Here is a 23154-nt window from a genome sequence, read left to right on the forward strand (position 1 = left end):
CTTGTAGAAATCAAATGTCATTCTTACCTGTCAGGTTTGATCGTTTCATGTACATTTTCCCAGGAGCAAAAACTTACCGAATGTCCTGCCTATTAGACAGTGACTGATCATGTGTCAAAAGAAGGTTTGGACTTGACTTATGATTTTAAGTCTTTATTCACATTCTGCACCCCCAGGCTGTAACATGCCCCAAGATTAATTTAAGAAAAATGAATCAAAACAAAAAAGCTACAATAACTGAAATCCATCCATAAGCTGAAAACCATGTTGCATGTCTCAACAAGATATCATGTGATATCAGGATTAGAACTGATGTCCATGGAGTGATAGATTCAATAATGATAAAACTTGTTTGTCTCGTATAAGGTGTCACATTTGACAAGAAAATGTTGGGGGATTAATTGAAGAGCCTTTAAAACTCCTATGTAGGCTAGGTACAACTAGAGATTGTTTTGTGTTGTTTTGATTACTTCTGTTTAATTGTTGTCACAGCTTACAGAGGATGAGGATCAGCCTGTAAGTAGAGATGCACCCTTACCATGTAGTTCCAGTGACACACTGCCACTTAATTTGATTCTGAGAAATGTCATGTGCCCCTGCTTAGTGGGCAGGCAAATAACTTCTTTGTACACAGTGACAGTGGAGGAAGAACACAACCATTACTTCTTATGATGAACAAAAAAACGCTTTTGTTCATTATAAACATTATGCATATACTTTTTTAAACCTTGTTTTCTTTTTGATATACATTTTAATACATTTTATAAATTACAGATATTTTATTAGATATAAATATATTTTTTAAAATGCTTCAAATTGGTATCACATTGTTTGCAATTCCATTTATTACAGTCTGGCATTGGAGAAAAACAAAAATGCTCAACAATCTTCACTAGACCAGAAATACCAAGAAAGTCTAGGATAAAAAACTGAATATGAGGCGGCAATATGTTCACAAAAATTGGCAAGAAATTTTCCATCCTCAAAATTTGCCCATTTTTCTATTCCTTTTTAAAATTTGGGTTAATCTGGAATAAATTAGACTTTATTTAAAAAAAAGCATTATCGAAAGCATTACCGTTTTAATATCTCTGAGTCATCTTTCACTTGGCTTCCACAAAGCTTTTTAATCAGTCGATCATTAGCATTCAAGCTTTTTCTTTAATGCTGGAAAATAAATGTTTTGTTGTTGTTGTTTTTTGAGAGAGAGAGAGAGAGAGAGAGAGAGAGAGAAACATATTGGATACACATAATGTACTGTGCTTATTTGATAAATCTAAGGTTATCCTTTTATTCCCTGAAATTGTTCACTGCCTTAATATATATGCAGCTTTAAATACACTGTAATGTTCTTAAAATCTTAATTATTTAAAGAATATGAATCATTGCTGCATCTGTATTCATGTTGACTCAGTGGTTCTCTTTCCCAGCATAACGCCTCAACTCTAGTGTTAGTTATTTTGCATCATTTAACATTCAGCCAATAAACTTGACTCAAACCCAGCAGTGCATTCCATTCATTACAGTGCATCAAGATAACTTCATAATAAGTCTTATCTAGAGCGCTTTTGGATTTTGAGTGATAATTTAATATCTAATTCGAGGGAGTTGGTTGCCAAGAAAGGACCATCTGTGGTTAATTCTTTAGTCAACTTTTGATCTACAGTTTTTTTTTTTTTAAAGGTAGGGCACTTCTCATAATCTTTGATCTTTTCATCTTTATCTTTGGACCTTAGATGTATCTCATAAATCCCCTTTTGGTCTATAAGTGAAATCTCATGCAGCGGCTGATGCAAAGCGTGTGCTGCACACATTTCTTCCGTTAATGGCAGTGCATATGTCTTTATCCTTTTTTCGGCACGTTCTAAATCATCTTATGTATGAAATCTTTATCTCATATCAGCTTTTCGAAGCATCTAAACCATGCAGGGAATTTGGAACTTTTCAGAGAAAAGCAGGGATCAAGCGATTGGTCAGGTCATGTTTCATGCTGACATTGACCAGCTTAGGCCAACATGAATTTCATTGCAGGTCCAGGCTGGTTTATGTACTGTAGGTTAGTGCTGGTCTTGGTGGTGCACCAAAACATGCTGTTCAACCATCTTCACTAGACCAGAAATACCAAGAAAGTCTTGGATAAAAAACTGAAAATGAGGCAATATGTTTGTGAAGAACTGACAAGAAAATTTCCTTCCACAATTCTAATTTGGCCATTGGTCAATTCCTTTCGAAAAAGTTGGGTTGATTTGGCAGGAATTGATTGTTTCATTAGACCAGAAAGAACAAGAAAGTCTTGCTGGTTAAGCTAGTTAAGAAGCCTGGTGTGGACCAACATCCAAATACAACATATGTTGATCTTTTCAACCGGGAGACTTGCGCTAAGCAAGCTGATCTCCTTCTTAATCCTCTGGTAATGGAACGAAGCATCCCATTGGGTTCCCTCATGGATGTCCTCTAAAGGACGTCTCTTAAAAAGAGTTTTGAAAATCTCTGGCTCTCCGTTGTTGTTGCCATGGAGAATGGGGGAGCATTGTGGAGCTCTTAAGCGTTTTGCGCCAAGCTGGGGGGTTGAAGCACGGGGCCCCTTTTGTGAAGTGGGGTGAGTAGGAGGGTAGGGGGTGAAATTCGGGGGGCTTCTTAAATCAAAAGAGGAGGGAGGCATTGTCCACATGCAGATTTCTGTCAGTGAAGACAAAACTGTTTGTGTGTCGAAACCTTAAAGGAAGGACACAGCTGAAAGAAGAGAGTTTTTTGCACGCAATGTCTTTTGCATGTCTGTCTGGTGAAAGAGCAGAGATCAGAACAGCAACTGCAAAACTTGTCAGTCAGGCACAGTATGTTGTGACTGGTGTACCTGCGTGACAGTAAAACAATATTCCGCATCACACCACTTGCATGAAGTAGATTTTTACATCAAAAGACAAAGCTTGGTAATGATTGCAGAGTTTGTGTTACTCATAAATAGAGCTTAGGAGTACTGTTCTTCAAGAGCTGTTCTTAATTTCCAGGCACAAGCTGTTGCCATTGGACACCAAAGACTATTTGAAAAAGAGTCAGGAATTGTGTATGGAGGTTTTTCATTGGACTGCACGAGTACAAAGGGCAAACTGGGCATTATCTTCTCTAATGCTAAGGCTTTGATTCTGAATTCCATCCTTAACAATGAAATTAAATGATTATGCAATCAAGGCAAATTCTGTGTTTAATCTTAAGAATTTCATACAACTACCGCAGTTCTCCAAAATCATAGTTTTAAAGCTGTTGACCCAAAGATTAAATGTCTGTAGTCATTTGCTCACCCTCATATTCCAAACCCATATGGCCTTTTTTTCTTTTTCTTTTTGTGGAGTACAAAACGAGAAGTTCAACAGAATGTAGAAGCTGCACTTTTAAACACAATGAAAGCAAACAGTGTCCGGGATATGTCTCCCAAGCTCTAAAAAAGGTTAAGAAGCATTATAAAAGTGGTCTACAATTACAAAAAAAATTTGTGGTCGGTAAGATTTTTAGAAAAATTAATTATTTTTTTCAGCAAGGATTTCGTAATTGAAATTCATTCAATTGCGTCATGTCACTACCTATAAAAGAAAAGTTAGGGTTTTGGATGAGCTCATCTAATGCAGAGTAATGAAGGCAGAAACTTATAGTTTCTCAGTATTTGGTGGCATCTGCATTTTGCGGCATTTTTCAATAAAGGCATTTAATGCCTAGGTATTAATATTTTATATAAGTGCTTCAATCCTCAAAGACCTCTAACATATACTAATGCAGAATACTAATGCAAAAACCAAGTAGAAGCACCTTCATGTCTCTTGGCCTTGGGCAACATTAACAGTTCTACCCATAAAATCCACACCTTGCAGGGCTCCATTTCACTGTGCTCCCCTCTGTTTTATGTATGTGCTTGAAGGGATCAAAGCAGACCTGCCACCGATGATGTTAACAAGAATCACAACAGATTCATGAGGGTGGCCGGCCAAGGTGTGGTCTCCATTATCAGGCACTTAGACCATGAACTCTCTAGAAAGATGCTTTGTTCATTAACTTCTCAGAGTGCAACTTACCACATTCCACACAAGCCATGCCAGGGAGAAAGCTTTTAATAGGCCTTAAAAAGGAATGTAGGGCTTGAATAAAGGATAGATGTGTTGAACAAGCAAGAAACAAACAAAACAAAGATTTGATTGCATAGAATGTTAATGTGGTATGCTGTCATCGATGACCACAGAAAAAAAAAAATTCTGTAAAAACGAAAAAATATATACAGTACATGATGAATATTTATGAATACCCATGACTATACTGCATGGGGACCATATCATTTATCAAATACTTTTAATATATTTTTTAGTTGGTCATCATTTGATATTGGATATTTAAAGCGGCAGTCTGTAGTTTTTCCTCTTTGTCACCATCTCTGTTCGAAATCTGCGATTGCAGTTATTCGCAGAATTATCAACTTTTCGTGGGTTGTGCCTCGGCACGGCACAGCGCGGATTAATTAATGTTTTGAGGAGAATGTGCGGCTGTCAGTCACTGCGCCGGTGTGGATACTGTCATTCGGAATCACAGATTTTACTTTTTGGAAGTCTAACCAACATAAGAATTTTCACGGAAAATGTCATCTGAACAAGTAACATCCACTTTTGTTCTGACCAACTAAGGGGAAAAAAGCATTGGCGTAAATCGTGCTGATTAAATCTAACGATCGCTTATCATATCATATCAAACCGTGTAAATTATACTTTGTTCTCAAATTGTTAATGTTAACAACATCAGCACTGCGTGACTGCATTTAATGCCATTCCGCTATTCATCCTTGTTTTCGCATGGGCCCGGTTGCAGTCTCTTTTCCTGTAGCCACTCCGAAGTCCGAAGTCTTTTGCATTTTACAACGGGTGAATCTCCATTTGTCACTGGTGATTGTCGTTTGAACCTTTCTGGATCCGCCATCAAATTGATAAGTTTAATTATATTAAGTGCTGTGAGGAGAAAAGGCTATGAATCTCCACCTCCAACATCCTCACATGCAATATAGCCTACTAGCCGGGACACCTTTATGTGTACAGACATGCTCGAATTTCCCACAAAAAAAATCCACCAGTACCACTGGAATTAAAAACATTATTACAAGCTTACTGTTTTGAGCTAAGGCAAGCAGATAGTTTTGAACACTGGCTGGTTATGTACTTGCTCAAATTTATTTAGGATAATTTTAACCCAGAAAAGTTACGGACTGTAGCTTTAATTGTGCAATAGAATTCCACTATTTTAACGTTTTATATTTGTCATAATTTCATTTTTTTAATTTCATAATTATGACTTAGTATGTCTTACTTTTGACTTTTTATGTGATAATTTCAACTGTCATAATTATCTCTATTTAATTGTATGTCATAATTTTGACTTTTATAGTATAATTCAGACTTGGTGTGTCATAATTTTGACATAATGTTCGACTAGTTTTGAATTTGTATTTCATAATTATCAATTTATACTTTTTATCATAATTTTTTCTTTTCTTATAATTTTTACTTTTTATATTAGAAGTCTGACTTGGTATGTCATAACTTTTTCACATATTTATGACTAAATATCTCATAACCTTTTAACTAATAATTATGACTTAGTATGTCATAATTTTGACTGATAATAATTTTGTCTGTTTATCTCATAATTATGGCTTATGTCATGATTTGACTTTATCTCATAATTATTATTCACCAAAGCATGTTTTTTTTCTAATGTGGTTTTCTTATGTTAAGTCTTTTTAAAAACTTTTATGATTTTTCGATAGGGCACACAGCCCTTCCCTCATTGCCTTGTGCTCTCAGTAGCCCCTCTCTCAGCTGTGCCTGTTGTGCGACGGGCACCAGTTGGCTCAGCTTCGCAAATATTTAGGTCAGCCATCAGCCGTGAAGTTGCTGTGGCTACTGCCGGTGAAGCAGGACATGTGTCTTGGCGTTGGCTAACTGATGCTTTGGCAGGAGTTTTTTGTCACTCCCTGCTACTTTTGCAACAGCCAACTGCCAATCAGCTGTCCAACTGAATGTTCCCACATGCTTTTGAGAAGCGTTTTAGGACAGATGACTGAATAGAAATTAAGACTGATCTGTTTGTATTCAACATTTTGTATTCTCACCCCATGACACTCCATATTTAAAGCATTAGATCATCCTGATATGACAATTCTGTCATTATTTACTCAATCTCATGCCATCCAAACCCGTATGGCTTCCTTTCTTCAGATAAGCAGAATGTTCACATTGGTCTTTTTTTACAATCAACCATAAATTCAGCCCGTATGACTTTTAAGTCTTCTAAGTTATTATGTGCTGAAAAACTTTTGGTTACACTTTATTTTAAGGTGACATGGTTATATTTGTACTCAAATAAGTACTGAATGATATTAATAAACTACATGTACTTACTATAGAGTTATGGTTAGGGATTGGTTTAGGGTTAGATACTTGTATTTATGCATAATTTACTGTTATTACTATAGTAAGTACATGTAGTAACGTGTAACTACATCACCTTAAAATAAAGTGTTACCAAACTTTCCTTCCACTGCAGATGAAATCTCATTCACATTCAGATGTGCCATACTAGGGGTTAATAGGATCGTAGTTGATCCGTAATCCGTACAGACAAAGCCCCACGGTTTCGGTACGCATGCGTTTCATGGATTAATTGCTAAGGTTTACTATCAATTCGGCTCTTGCGCACTGTAATCTATGCGCACATTGATTCTTCTTTCGCATCTCCATGCGCTTGAACAGACACATACACACAAAATTGTCAAAATTGGGCAAGTATCTCGTAAACACAGTCGGTTGTATCTTAAGTGAATGTAAACAGCTGAGAAAGCAATCGGATGTGTATCATTATTTTCCATGAGATCCATCGATCCGTGCAATTGGTCTTAAAGTGACAGCAACCTATAGCCTAAATACATGCTGCTGTCTAAGTCATTATTGTTAATCAAACAACAAAACATAGCTTTAACAAAAATGTATCTATATTTATTTTACAGTGAACACTATTGTGTTATTTTACATTTGGGCCTAATTATTACATGTCTGTACCTGAATACAGTACACTACAGTTAGACCTAATTTCTTTGTAGCTTTGATAAATTGTAATTATATATACTTGTAATGAGTGTTTTTGCTTTGGTATCGACGTAGGCCTACTTAAAGTAATAAATGGAAAGTTCAAACAGATTTCACACAAAGTTTGTTTGTGTGAAAAGGCAACCATTCTCAATCATGAAAAGTTGTGAAAATTTTGATGAGATGGCAAAGTCGTATAAAAATGTATGACCCAAACCTAAACACAACCATGATTATAATTAAAAAACATTAGTTGTACTTTTCATATGAGACAAGTTTCATGATATCATACGATATTGCCATGTCATACAAATTATGAGCTGCATGAGAGTGCGTGGAAATAGGCCTTTAGACTAGAAATTCTGGTTCACGTCATCCGCATAATAGTTGGTAACCAGGAAACCGAGGTTGACATTAGCTGTAGGAGAGTTTAACAGTTAGGTGATAACCTCTAAACTTCCCACTGTGTTCATTTGCAGTTCAGCTTCTGCGAGTCAGTATTTAAACTACACTGAAGTATTATCTTTGCACAGACTGTTTGACCTTTTCCCTTGGAAAACACTGTGCCGAAAAGCTGCTCTGTGTGTTTGCCTTCATTCTCAGATTGTTCGAAAAGAAAACTGAACATGACACTTGCTCTTTACAAAGGCTGTAAATACTGTCACAACTCAGTGGTCTTCCAAAGGAGTTTGTTGCCAAGTGAATCTGTGAACATTTCAGTGTAGTTTACTTTGCTAGTGTCATAATCTCCACAATCAGTTTTGAGGGATTCGTTGAAGCTGGACTTCCTGTGGTGAGGTGCTAAGTTATTCCATTTAAACGAATGATCGTATAATGTTTTGCTTTGATTTCTGGTTCTGCAGTCTCTGGAATCAGTTGGTACAGTTTCTGCTGTGGACCACCCACTCTTGTGTAAGATATTCATATTAACACAGCGATTCCTCATTGATTGTATAGACATATTTTAGGGACTTATCTTTCTTTTGTACAAGCTTTTTCCTGGAGAGGATCCAAGATCATACCTGTAGGCCTATTTAGTATGTGTAGGACAACTTTGGGAACGATCTGTTTCACTTTTTCTGGTGGGAATAACTAGGTTTTGCATGTTTGATGACCATGCAGTTTTAAGGTTGGAATTCAATGACAATTTCATTACTTGTGTATGATCACATTTAAGTAGTGATAATTACTACAGTTGTAACAATGAACTACTAGATAAATGAACTAAGTTACATTTTCAGCAGTAGTGCTGTCTGCAAATTTTAAGTGCTTGGATCAATTTTCATCAGTACTATGATCTAATGTAAAGTGTCTCTGTAATATCATATTATATGCCAGAGTGTTTGTTATGTATAGCAATTACTGGTGAGAGAGTCAACAGAGAGGGAGAGACTTAATGCATTTCAGAGTGGCCGTAATATACAAAGTTGGGATTTTATTGCCCGCACCTCATTAAAGAAAAGGCGAAAAACAACCACTTAGCATGTACATTACTGCGTTCTTCTCCATATAAGGGTCAGATTTCTGGCACGATTTAGCAAAGTTTACAAAGCATATTTAAAAGAAACTTAGTTTATGGGATTATTGAGTATTATGAACACAATAGAGCAGGATGTGACCTGTTATAAGCCGTTCCCCTCACAGAAACTTCTGGGAAAATTGTGGTTTGTATGTGACAAATTTGTGATTTGCCAAGATCGCAAGCTTGCCAGGACACTCCATCTTTAATGCGTAAAGATAGGAGGAAATTAGTTTTTGGCTGTCAATCGATTACAGAATTTAATTGAATTAATTGCATTAATCAAAATAATTAATGGAAATATATATTTTTAATTACCAATTGCCTGTGATGATCCGTGTTGTGCGTTTTTTAAATAAAAATTCCTATGATATTTAAATATTATTTCATCTCCTCAGTTATAATATATAATGGAAATAAGAAGGGTGATATTTGTTTGACTTAATTGATTAAATTTAATTTACTAATTTTGACTTGTGACTTATTCAACTGTTGTGTTTGTGCATGTGAAGTATGAATTAATATAATTGAATGTGTATGCTTGGCGTTTTTGTATGCATATGCAAATGCGTGTGTGTGCAAAAAGAGAAACTCCTTGTTGTGTCTGCAACTGCATGTCTGGCTTAGCTGACAGTATGTGAAAAGACAGTGTAACAGAGTGGAAACATGTCCTCATTGTCCTGCAATTATAGCTCTCTCCATTCACATGACATAGGGGCCCTTTACACTAGGAGCCCGCAATTGGTACTAAAGAATACGCTGGACCATGAACAATGCCTGTCAAACAAAAAGGACAGGATAAATGTGACACAGTTGCCAGATGTACAACAAAACACTTAAACACTTTTGCTCTTAAGCATTTGGTAATGATAAAGTGGGTATAAATGAAAAGAAAGGTGGATTTTTATTCCTGCTGGCCGTCAGGCTAGTAGTTCAGATATTATTTTATTTGCTCTGACAACATTTTCAATGGAACCACCACACACAGAAAAAAATGTAATAAATATAATAGATAAAAAATAAATATAATAATATTAACAATAGTATACATTATTATTTATTTGTTTATTTTATTTTTAAATTATTTTTTTATTATAAATCAATTGTAATAATATTATATAATAATAATAATAATATACTTTATTTTTTGCAATATTTTTATAATATTATCAGATATATAAAAATATACTTGTATTTAAATAAGCATCAGAATAAGATATTCATATTTTTTCCTAGTAAAAAATAATTATAATATTAACAACAATAGCATATACAATACAATTAATTTATTCGTTTATTTATCATAACATTATTATTATTATTATTATTATTATTATTATTATTATTAGGGATGCATGAACATTTGGCTGATATATTAAAGCCAATAAATAATGTATTATGTCTTTTAGCTGAGACACTTCGGAAGCAAACTGTTTGCCAGTATGGTTTTGAATTGCGTGAAATATTAATGGAATCACTCCAAAAAAGGAAGATACAGTTAAGTGCAACATGTGCATCGCAAGTCTTTCATATAGGCTACATAAAATTATAATGAGAACATTATAATTGTGTGATTGGGACATGGCTTTTAATTGTGTGACTTTTGTTTTTGTAATCAGGCTCTCAAAAATTATATAAAAATTTGGATTACGATTTATCTGCCAATATATCGGTTATCTGTTTTCAATAAGAATTATCGATTATCGGTATCAGACAAAATTTTTATATCGGTGCATCCCTAATTATTATTAATACTACTACTAATAATAATAATAATACAAGCAGCATTATATGAACTTTTGTGCAGTATTTTTGTAGTGTCAGATATTCCCTATACGACCGATAATAAACACCTCCTCTGCAACAAACCTTTTGTGGACTTTTTAAGGTCACTGATGCATTGCATTGCTTGTCAGGAAGCTGGTTGTACTGCTGTTCAAACAGTGTGAATAATGATCTCAAAACTATGAAGGTAGAAGTGCTTGGTGAACAATCACATTGCAACATGAATTGAGCTCCATGTTCGAGCATGTTCATAAAGTTCATCTCACCCTCAAGAATGTAAACTTACCACCTGCCAGCTCCCGACATGGCATTCATCTCTGTTTAAACATTAATTGAGTCCCTTTGTGTCTTCACAGATGGACTCCACCAGGTCTCAGCCTTCTGCACCCTACGTGTGACCATAATTACGGATGACATGTTGACGAACAGCATCACTGTTCGTCTGGAGAACATGTCTCAGGAGCGTTTCCTCTCCCCTCTGCTCTCACTCTTTACTGAAGGTGTAGCCGCGGTCCTGTCCACCAGCCCCGATGGCGTCTTCGTCTTCAACGTCCAAAATGATACGGATGTTAGTGGTAGCATTCTCAACGTCACTTTCTCGGCCCTGCTCCCAGGTGGAGCACCGGGACGTTATTTCCCATCAGAGGAACTGCAGGAGCAGATGTACCTTAACCGCACCTTGTTGACGCTAATCTCAACTCAGCGCGTCCTGCCGTTTGATGATAATATCTGTCTGCGTGAGCCCTGTGAGAACTACATGAAGTGTGTGGCCGTTCTGAAGTTTGACAGTACGGCTCCCTTCGTGGCATCCAACACGGTTCTTTTCAGGCCCATACACCCCATGAACGGGTTACGGTGTCGATGTCCTGATGGATTCACTGGAGACTACTGTGAGACGGAGGTGGACCTTTGTTACTCAGGCCCGTGTCAGAACAACGGGAAGTGCCGCAGCCGAGAGGGGGGATTCACTTGTGAGTGTCCGCAAGATTTTACAGGTCAGTATCAACTTATCAACAGTATCAACAGTGTTCAAGAATTAATGTCAGATTAAATTTTCTAACTGGATTTGTTATATTTTCAGAAGAAAATCTGAGTGGTGCCACAATGCTAAGGTGTTGTCGGTGGTTGTTAGGTTGATGTTATGTGGTTGCTAAGGTGTTCTGAGTGGTTGCTAGCTGGTTGCTAGAGTGTTCTGGTTGTTGTTCAGGTTGTATTCAGGGTTTGGTAAAATTCTGCTTTTCTATCTGTCTGTCTGTGTCTTTATCTATCTATCTGTCTGTCTGGCTATCTGGCTCAATTTGACAGTCCATCAATCAATCAATCAATCAATCAATCAATCAATCAATCAATCAATCAATCAATCGCCTGTCATTGATTGTTGTAGTTTAACATTTCAGTTATATAAATTTCTTTGAACATCAGGTCATTTTAAATCTTTACATTCAAATTTGAATTGTATCCTGTTTGCCACTTAAATTCAAATTCAATTCGAATTCAGGAATTAAATTCAGAATTAAGAGGCATTGTCAATTAAATTCTGAATAGTGCACACTTTTTTACCCATTTCATCGCCAGCCAAGTGAAAATTGCAAGTCTGATTGTCTAGAAAATTAATACAACACCTCTTCTCAACAAACGGCATGATTTGAGCTATAATTCACGTAAAAAAGTTGCTTGCTAACTTTTAATGCTTTGGTTTAGGGGTTTATTCACATCTTTACTCTAACCCAAATCCAAGCTAAAGTTGGGCTAATAGATATGTGTGCCTTTGGAAACACAGCAAATATCAATTACCTGAGTTTTGATATAGGTTGGTTGATCTAATAAGTTGATTCCAGATTGCTTGCAAATTGACATCTTCTCAGTTGCTCAGACTGGTGAGAGCATCATTAGTTTACTTCTGTCATAACTTGAATGGAGATAAGCTCTTGTTGGAAGGAATTATACTGTGTAAATCTGACAGCAGGAACGGTATCCAGACCCTCAGTCCCGAGGTTCAGAGCTCCCGCACTGGATCATTCACTTTGACAGCTTCTGTCGGTTTGTCAGTTCGGGTTTCTGAACTACAGTAAAGAGTAGTGAACCTCTGCCCTGTCAAGCCCTCGGGTAGTATGTGGTCATAACTAGAGGTGTTGACAGTGGCCTCTGTAGTTCCTCTCATGGGTTTCTCTCATTACAGAGTAATGTATCCCTGTAATTCCTCCGAAATGAGGGATTATCTGACCGACATTTGGATCATTACCTCTTTGGAACCTCTTTTGTGTGTCCCAGTCGACATAGTTCCTCTGGGCCCAGATCTTGTCAAGGTAATGGCAGGTACACAATAGTGTGCACACCGAGCTGGCCTGGAATCAGAGATACAGGATTACAAGCGCAACAAGGTAAAGTCCTCCAAGCAAACCTCAGATGTTTGTTCTGCAGCTACTGCATTTGTCAGCATGGTGATGGATTTTTGGGAAGATGGTTATCGGCATGTTTCTGTGTCCTGTGCTACGGGTGCGTCTATCTCAGGTGAAAGCAAACCACACAAACTATATATATATATATATATATATATATAGCTGTGGCGAGCAAATGAAACAATTACCAGAGTATATGATCACGCAAAACGTTATACAAAGGCATACAAACCATCAACATCAAACAACTTTGAATATCTATCTATCTATCTATCTATATCTATCTATCTATCTATCTATCTATCTATCTATCTATCTATCTATCTATCTATCTATCTTTCTATCTATCTATCTATCTGTCTATATAACATCGATATAAAACATTTTTGATAGTCTTTTTTTTTTTTTACTTTTCATTAAAATTTGAATTGCAATAAAGGTAAATAAATCCTGTAAAAATATATTGGCTCATTGTTAGTTTATGATAGGTAATGCATTAACTAATGCTAACAAATGAGACCTCATTGTAAAGTGTTACCTTAATATTTGTGGTCATTAATTAATTAATTAATATTTATTTATTTTCATTTTCCTTTAACCTGTTGTCAACAAGTGTGTTAAAATTTAATTTTTGGGCCCTGTATGCACATATATGTAAAGATAGCAAAAAAAAAAAAAAACACTCAGGAAACAAAATCATCAGGTTCAGTTTACCTTTATTGCAATGTAAAGTTAAGCAGTCTTATCTTTCAGCTACGTGTTATTCTTGAATTTAATCTTAATTTGGTCAAATGCCCCTAACACAATAATTTATTGTGAAAAATATCAAAGGAACTCTCTGGCAAAAATCTACTTTTGCTTGCAGCATCTTCCAATAGCGAGCCGTCATCAGTTCACCCCAGATTATGAGGCTAGTGGAGCATAACAGGTGTCTTACAGACCACCAGGGCTCTTTCATTGTTCTTCTGTTGCTTGGCTTTGGTCCTGTTTCTTTAGAGTATGAACAAAGGTTAGTCTGGGTCAGTGAGCACAGCAGCCTGCCTGGAATCACTAAGCAAAGAGGACATGGTGGTCAACGCTTTCTCTGAAGCCTTCTCGTTTGGACAGAACTGGAAGCCTTTGTTCTGTTGGAACTAAAACTAAGCTCACTCAAGTGGCTGGGTTAGAAGGTTGGGTGAAGGGAACAAGTTTCCAAATATTATCTGAAATTGAGTTCCATGGCTGAATTGCACTTAGTTTGTGTCAGTGGACGTATGAAATGTGGGTTTGTTACCTCGTTTAGCAAGAATGGAAGGACCAATCAGCATCCAGGACCTGAACTGTCCATTTTATTAAAGAATTAGTTTTACAAAAAATGAAAATTCTGTCACAAACTGTAAGGTGGAGTGTGTCAGAATATAACAACTTGAACTTTTGTCTGCAAATTCTATCACAGTAGAAACTTTTACATTCTTTAAAATAAAGGTTATTTATTGGCATCTATGGTTCCATGAAGAACCTTTAACATCCATGGAATCGTTTCAATGCACAAAAGGTTCTTTATTGTGGAAAAAGGTTCTTCAAGGACTGCACAGCAACACCTTGGCAACAATACCCTTGACAATCAACTTTTACACCACTCGCATTTTCTTCAGAAAACATAAAAAGCAGTTTGTTGCAGTAATGTTTCTCGGGTATTTTCTTTTCAGGAGAGCACTGTGAGGTGAACACGCGCTCAGGCCGCTGTGTTCCAGGTGTGTGTAAGAACGGAGGCAGGTGTGTGGACCTTCTGGTGGGAGGTTTCCTGTGCCAGTGTCCTGACGGCGAGTACGAGAAGCCCTATTGTGAGATGACCACGCGCAGCTTCCCTGGCCAGTCCTTCGTCACCTTCAGAGGCCTGAGGCAGAGATTCCACTTCACCCTCTCCTTCATGTCAGTAAACCCTCTAGAGTTACGCCATCTATCACTTCATCCACCCATCCATCCATCCATGCACATACTTCTCTGATAATAAATAAATGTTATTAATAAAATAACATTTTTAATACTATTAAAATAAAAAGATCTTATAAAAATAATAAATAATAAAATGCTAAATGTTATTGATAAGATAATATTTTAATGCTTTTAAAATATCCCATAATAAACAATTAAATTATATATTTTATTAATTTAATAATATTTTAATACTTTTCAAATAAAAACATCTTATAATAAAATCATAAATGTAATAATAAGATCATATTTTAATACTTAAAAAAATCTTACAATACATAAAATACTATTTATTTATCAAATGATAAAAAATATAGTAAATATATTTAAATAAAATAAAAATCTTATTAATTAATGATGATAAAATTATTAATTTTATTAGTAACAATAACTAATTTAGTTATTTGGTTTTGATAGTTTCAGTTTAGTTTGTATTATTTTGACATATTTCTATTTCGTTTTATATGATTTTAGATTTTTTTTTTAATATATATGATTTTTGTCACGTTTAGTTAATTATGTCTGATTCACATCCAAATCTCATGCAGTTCTGTCCTGGGAAAATGTCCTGCTGGCAAAACCAAAATTTTCTAAGGGTAAACACCTGTTTAACCTCCACTCCTCCCATTATGCTATTTATTAATTACCATGTAACCGATCTAGCAAATTAGACACGGATGCATACCAACCACACAAGTTCTTCTCAGGGCAAACATGAAAACAGGATGCCGTGTGCGGTGAGGTATCTTTGTTCTTACTTCCTGTGAGTCTGCCCCTTTGCCATGTGCTATCTGACACCTCTCCCTGCAAAAATCCCAGGTGCCCTCACCACAGGGCCAACTGAGATACCAGAGGTTGGCAAACATCAGAGTATCAGTTTCCCCTGTCCATTACAGCGTCATTACCTCTAGCTGTGTCTCTTGGCAGCTTTTATCTCTTCCTTTTCCTCCACTCCCTATCTTTTTTTATTCTCCTGTCAAGAATGCATGTTTTTGTTGTGAGTGATCTTAGGATGTTCCTGGACTCTTGATCTGTGGATCAGAAATGAATATTTATTAAAATAGAATGTCTGATGAAAATATGATAAATCTGGTGTAAAAAATGTTTTAAAACCTAGTTAAGAAACTTTTTGAAATTGCCTGTGGATCTTACTTAACACTTTGAATTGAACAAGCTAATTGTTATGCATTAAGGTTTGAACTGAACAAGCTAATTATGATGCATTTAGGTTTTGAATATTGCTTTTTTTATTATTATTCATAGGTTTGCTACCAGGGAGAGAAACGGCCTGCTGCTTTATAATGGCAGGTTTAATGAAAGGCATGATTTCATTGCGATTGAAATTGTCGAAGAGCAAATCCAGCTGACCTTTTCTGCTGGTAAGTAGTTGACTTCCATCTCTAAACATTCAATTAATCTGTATTTTTAAAATAAAAATAAAATGTAAATAATTTAGTTTAGATTTTTTCGTTTTTTTGTTTTGTTTTGTTTTAAGAACAGTACCCAATGTTTTTGTTTAATGAAAATACCCCAAAAAATTAAATAAAAAAATCTTTGTAAATGATGACACCTTCACATAATTTCATTTTTTTTTTACATTTTTAATCAGATTTTAAACTACATATATTTGTATTGGATCGAGTTTGTAGTTTTGAAAAAACGTTTGTTTTGTTTTGTTGCTCAAACTACTAACAACTAACTGGTTTTCAATCGCCTAAACCAAGCCGTAGAGTCCTGAATATTCATCTACTTTTTTTTTTTGAGTGTCAAATCCCAAACATTAGTGCGTATTTGCTCATCCAGAGCTGTGCCAAAGGAAGCAGGTGGCCAAAGAGCATTAAAACACACTTCCTCTGTCTACCTGTTCCTTTGTTTTGTTAAACCTCACACATCAACAAGAGTTACTGTCTAGTCAGTGTGCGTGAAATACCACGTCCCGTCTTTTTAACCGGTCAGATTTTTTTCCAAAGGAAACACGATAGTGGAATTCATCTCTAGAGTGTCCTGGTATTAGCAGATGCTTGTTACGTCTAACCACAATACTGAGGGTCACCCGTCCACATGAGCTGAGAATAAAGACAGTGAAAGGCATTTCCTCCACTGTCCCGGAATGTAAAACATCAAACAACACAGTGATTCTGGTAAATTATGAACCTTCAGAGGTCAAAGGTCCATCCCAGCTTACTAGGCATCACTCAACTTAATTAAGTTGGAGAGATATATAAACAACTATGATATTTAACAGTGTATGCAGTATGCACTGAGGGAAAGTGCTGACATGGGGGGTCCTGACATGCCATTATCTCCTTGATAATGATTTACTTATTTTGTCCACTAGACTGGAAAAATGCCACACATATTAAAATACTCAAGGTGCTTTGGAGCCATTTTGTCAGTCTGGAATTTAGTTATTTGGGAATTGTATTGTATTGCATATTGAGTTAAGCTATATACTGTATATATATGCAATGCTATTAACACTAGCAGAATTACTGAGGAAATGGTTTCCTCTTTCCTGTTATTTTTGTTTAGGAGAATCTAAAACCACAGTGACTCCATTTGTAGCTGGTGGGGTTAGCAATGGACAATGGCACACTGTATATCTACATTACTACAACAAGGTAAGTCATTTGTACTGAACACAATGAGAAGGGGCGGTCAATGTGTTTGGAAAGTCAATGGACCTAATTCATGAAGCATTAGCAAAATGAATTGCCGTTTACGTCGTTCTTAAATTCATTAAGTACATAATTGCATTGATTGTGCAATGCATTATGTAAGAACGGTTTTACAAATTTTTTCTGGTTGTACTTCGTGAATTTTTTGGTCCTATGCCAGAGAAAGTCTCAAGTCGCGTGCTTCTTGATGAGATCATTGCCTCTGTGTCCATATTTCATGAAAGAAGACACGTGATATCAGCGGCATCTCTAGCTGTATCAAAGTTCACAGCTCCTTCTAAGAACTCTGGTCAAAAGAAACATCTTGTATTTCTACGTCTTTTATCCTGTTCAGTTTTTCGACCCTCATATTTCATTTGCTGAAATGCAGCTTTCATGAAGCTTGGTGTGTGTAATACGTCATGTGTCATGTTTCATGTTTCACAGCCAAAAGCTAGTTGTGTCTTCTCTTTTACCTGGGTGTCTTATTACACAGCGTCTTGTTTTTAAGAGTATTTTGTAACCCATAGTGTTAGTGGTATTTAATAAGGTATTCAATCCTTGTTCTTCATGTTTTGAAGCAGTAGTTCTCAAGTTTTTTTTGTTTGTTGTTGCTGAATTGCGAAAACCTTAACCTATTGTAATTACTCGTCCTATTAATTCTGCTTGAATGCATTAAGCTCTCATTAACCCCTGATGTTTCTAAGTCACCTTTTAGTAACCTTATTTACATGCTGCCTTACTTTAAAACAGTATTTGTAAAAAAATTAATTAAAAAAAGAAAGAAAGCATTTTGAGCAACTAATTGATTCTGTCTCAGTATTCCTGAATTGAAACATAATGAACCTATAGAGAATCTCACTGAAGTCTCTTAAAAGCAACATTCGTCAGAATCAAAATACTGAAGGTTTATTTTTTTGATGGTCCATAATTTGCGACCCAAGTTGCACTAAACAGATGAAAGCCCAACACAAGTTGGAAATATCACTGAGACCAGTAGTTGCATCCAAAATGTATATAATATAATGTAGCATGCAAGTTAGCGGGTGTATTATTGGATTGGAGCACCATGTTCACTTGTAAACACTTATGGAAGATCAGACGCTAAAGCGTCTATTTAGATTCAATGTCCTTTTTCCCCCCATGCGTATGTCGTGCTTGCTCCATTGTGGCTATATCTCCCCCTTAACCCTGTCATTTAACAAGTCCAAGCTCAATATAGTCTGATAAGGAACGCAGACAATAGCAAACCCCCTGTTGAGTTAATCTGGGACTACAATGACACACTTGGAGTTTCTAAAAGCGCCAGATGGCACGCTTTTTTTTTCTTCTGCTGCACATGAACATAAAAACTCACAGCCTATTATTGTAAATCTCCAGAAAGCTTTTTTATTTCATGAAATAAAACTATGAAAGATAATATTAACACATGGTAAGGTTGTGGTGAAGTTAACCCTTAAATGTATGAATGTTTTGGCAATCATTATTAAATATTCGGGTCTTTAGCGACATCCGTTTGGCCGTTTCTATTTTGATGTCCGAAAGTTTCTAACAAGATTTGGTTGAATTGTCTGGCATACCATATTGTGAAATAGTGTCTCAAAAACTATATAAATCACTTCTATTTGACCCCATTGATCTTTGCTTTTTCTAAAGTTCAACCTATGTGTTATTTTGTCTATAGACTCCGGTTGTCTTTGAAGACACTTTCAGATATTTATCTTGAGTAATAATAAGCAAACACAACAGGGCGCAGCTGTAATGCAGTGATGCTTTGAAGTGTTACTCTTCATTTTAAAGTGTCTCAGCAAGTGACTGCCTACTCCGATTTTTACAAACAATTCTTTGATGATGGAAAGATTTTTGCATTATTCACAGTTTGGCAGTTAATGTGGTCCTTTATCCCTGATGGTTTGTTGAGGCTTACTGTTTTTATGTTTGATGTCCAGAGATCCCAATGATTTTTTTCACCACAGATTATTTTAATAATAATTTTAAAAGTTCATCTGACTCTCTTATGTCTCTTATGCTCACCAAGGAAGCATTTATTTGATCAAAATTGTAATATATTTCTTTTCAGCATAATTACTCCAGTCTTCAGAGTCACATGATCCTTCAGAAATCATTCTAATTTGCTGATTTGCTGCTAGAAACATTTCTTATTATGATCAATGTTGAAAACAGTTGTGCTGCTTAATGTTTTAGTGGATTTTTACAGGATTCTTTGATGTATAGAAAGTTCAAAAGAAAAGTATTTAGTTGACCTTGCTAAATGCTCATGGTAGAAAAATTAATTGAAAAGAAAACAAAATCAATTGTCATAAGTATAGTATTACACTGGTTACACCAGTAATAAAAGCTTAGCATGTAAAAATTCATTGTATTTATACATACTTTGTATCTGAAGGACATAGAGGACGTTTGAAGAGTGATAATCAGGTGATATTTGTTTTATAGTCAGTTCTCATGTGATTAAGAATCTTTAAATGCCTACTTGTATTTAAAAAGTATAATTTTTGAGCTATTACAGACAGCTGTAGGTTTTCACTGACCCCAAACAGAGAATATTGTTGTCAACCTTTTCAACCTTATAATACAATAAATTTGTTTTCGTATCTGAAACAGATCACTGATTTTTTTTTCTTTTTTTTCTGACTGAATAGCATATTTGGAAAGGAACAAACTCATGTTTAGGCCACCGGAATCCATGAACCGTTGTTTTGATCTTTGAAACAAGAAGGCTGATGAGTTACAAGGGTGGAGGTTAATAGCAGTTGTCGGGATTTGTGTGCATGTGTGTTCCTGAGGGCATTGAGCTTGTCATTGAGTTCATTTTCACCGTTGGACTCAAGACAGCAGAGATTTTGGGATCATTAAAATGTTACAATGGAAGCGGATCCTAATTTTGAGTGGCAGATGGTTGAGTTGCGGTGACTACGGGTCATGAACACTCCGATCCTGAATCAGTTTTCTTTTCTCCATGTTCGTCGTGCACCTAATAAAAACTGTAAAGAGACGTACGTCCACTTTAATAGGAGTAGAAACATGATATTTGAAGGGTATTCGGCCTGTTAAAAGTGTCTCAAACAGTTTTTTTCACCAGGTTTTCACACCTTTTTTTAAAGCTAAATTGACTGCTGTTGACTGAGTAGTCCGCTTCAGGCCATGACCGGTTGGATTTATTCCATGACACTTCATTGCATCAGAGTGTAGGAATTCTCCCATTCATGGATTTCCTTGTTGACCAGTTTATCAGTCTACTCACATTCCCTTCTTATTCTCTTCTCTATGGAAACAACTGAGAGGAAGATGGCATCTGATTTATGAATATTTGAATTTTTAGTTAGAGGTTTATTTATTTAGCATTTATACATATACAATAACAATGAGTTGAATATAAATAGTAACATTTAGTAATTTATTGTTATGCAATGTTGAATATAAATATTGACAGTCATTTAATATTAATTATCACTTTGATTTATAGGCAGCATAACAACAACAACAATAATAATAGTTATTATTATTATTATGCTGCAATAATTTGCAGCGAATTTATCATCGTTGTTGTTCTGGTAACATAGACAAATACTTACGAAATCTTACTCTGTTTTCTTTCTCTTTTATTTCAGCAAAGGCTACACAGATAACTAGATAGACTTCATGAGCGAGTGATGTTCACATCACAGCAAACTGTCACTTGAAAAAATGTTAACACCACAGGGCAGACATCAAAGATCAACTCAGCACATCCTTCGCACCACAAAATTAATTTTAATGAGCTGAGAAAATTTCAAAAAAACTCTTGCGTGGGGGAAGGGTGTTGCCAGAGATAATAAAAATTTCTGCTGTTTTGTGGAAACCGTTTGGGTCTCTGGGGAGGTTGTACATGAAATGATGTACTCTCTTTGTCTGGTATCTCCTCTGTGCCAGCGTCTCGTTGGCATAATCTAATTAGAGCTGAGAAGGCCAGAGTGTCACAGAGGGGTAAATAAGCATCTCATGCTGTGTGTTAGAGATTACAGACAAACAAAATCTATCATCTCCAAATTCACAAATGTGTGAATGGAAATGTTGCTCTGATCCACAAACTTTGGAATTCTGTTCCAGGATTTTAGAAGACATGAGACGTGTGTGATCTTCATTACATTAGATGATGGGTTTTCAAATTACAGATGTCCTTGCGAGGGATACCCATTTATTAATTATAAAAGCATCTATATATTTTATTGTATAAAGAAAACAATTTATAGCAGTACTGTAAATAAATTAACTTTGTATTACCATTACATTTTAGCTGATAAAATTTAAAGACTTTTTTTTTTTAATTCAAGCCTAATATAGGGAGTCTTGGCATCCCTCATGGCCCCTCTGAGGAAAAGGTTGCATTGGTTGCCGTCGACGACTGTGATGTGGCCATGTCTCTGCGTTTCGGGGGACAGATTGGGAACTACAGCTGTGCAGCCCGTGGTACCCAAACAGGCCAAAAGAAGTAAGTGTTCTCAGTAAACATGAGACTGCTTTTACAACCCATTTTGCTTCTATTTTACTTCAGTGTGGCATATTTAGTGAATCAGGATATTCAACACGAAAAAAAAATATTATTATTTAAAAAAAAAAATTTTTTATATTTTTTCTTTTCTTTATTGACATCAGCACCCTGATGATAATTATTAATATTATTATTTTAAAAAAAAATAGTGATAAACCTAGAAAAATTTTGACCCAAACAGGCAAAAGAGATAAATGTTTTCTTAAAGTCAACATGAAACTTGCACAATACTTGCGTAGTGTGGCTTATTTAAGAGTGAAACAGGATATTCATCAAGATTTTTTTTAATATATATTTAATATAATAATAATAATTTATTATCGATACTAATAATACTTGTTTATTTATTTATTTAAAAAAAAGTTATTTTATTCAAGCCCCCATATATTAAATATATCATGAAATTGCATGTTGAGGGCAGATTTCTCTTTCTGGGTTGACATATTTCCTTTTGAAATAGAACACATTTAGCCTGGCCAATACCTACAATCTTGTTTAACATGTTTTTTGGGGGAAATATGTGACATTGCAGAAGTAAAATGGCTTGCAGAAGCTATAAAACATTGAGTTTTTAAGGAATTGTGATTTCATGTGGAGTCTGTGATCCCTTCCTGATAAGTTGCATTTCCTAGTCTGTCAGTTCTGTCTCCCACATTCATTCATGTTTCCACCATCTAAAGCCCTCACGGACATGATATTGTGTGCTGAAAGGGAGAGTGTGACAGGACAGAGGAACTTGAGTACACGAAGGCATGCTAACCACCGACGGGTGTTGAATAGCTGATCATTAAAAGAGATTACAGGGCATTCTGCTTCTCCCATTACACTCCATTTTTCCCCTAATCTCCATCAATCCTCACTCTGTCTCACGTCAAACAAGTTTTATGGGCTCTACAATGGGAACACACTCTAGGCTTATCTGCAGCTGGGATTTGCCATTGTAGGCTAATTGTCTCTCTGTGTGGAGAACAGCACAGTGTTAGATGGTGGAGATCCGTCTGAGTTAAGTGGAGATATGGTCTGTAAAGCCTCTGAAATGCAACTGCTAGGGTTAGACCATATGCTTGCAGTAAGTGCTGACCCATAAACCTACAGATCTATGTGGATTTATGGGTCACAATATGAATTGTAGATTAAATGCACTGCTATCCAG

General features: G+C 35.7%; 1 protein-coding gene and 1 long non-coding RNA gene across 2 annotated transcripts in view; one reads left to right on the forward strand and one right to left on the reverse strand.

Annotated features, from left to right (window-relative positions):
• The window catches only part of celsr1b (cadherin EGF LAG seven-pass G-type receptor 1b), a 47791-nt gene that overhangs the window by 4441 nt on the left and 20196 nt on the right, over positions 1-23154 (forward strand). Inside the window, exons 2-6 of the mRNA XM_077210826.1 lie at positions 10776-11414; positions 14507-14729; positions 16056-16171; positions 17325-17413; positions 21784-21941. Coding sequence (XP_077066941.1) covers positions 10776-11414; positions 14507-14729; positions 16056-16171; positions 17325-17413; positions 21784-21941 — 1225 coding nt within the window. The remainder of the gene's footprint in view (positions 1-10775; positions 11415-14506; positions 14730-16055; positions 16172-17324; positions 17414-21783; positions 21942-23154) is intronic.
• Positions 19931-21144, reverse strand: LOC143720437 (uncharacterized). Its single transcript, XR_013196562.1, has 3 exons — positions 21046-21144; positions 20563-20747; positions 19931-20444 (listed from the first exon to the last, which is right to left on the reverse strand). It is a non-coding gene; the product is annotated as an uncharacterized LOC143720437 (long non-coding RNA).

The sequence above is a fragment of the Siphateles boraxobius genome, unplaced genomic scaffold, assembly GCF_051911475.1.
Source record: "Siphateles boraxobius isolate OS27281-9 unplaced genomic scaffold, OSU_SipBor_1 65, whole genome shotgun sequence".
Taxonomy (NCBI): domain Eukaryota; kingdom Metazoa; phylum Chordata; class Actinopteri; order Cypriniformes; family Leuciscidae; genus Siphateles; species Siphateles boraxobius.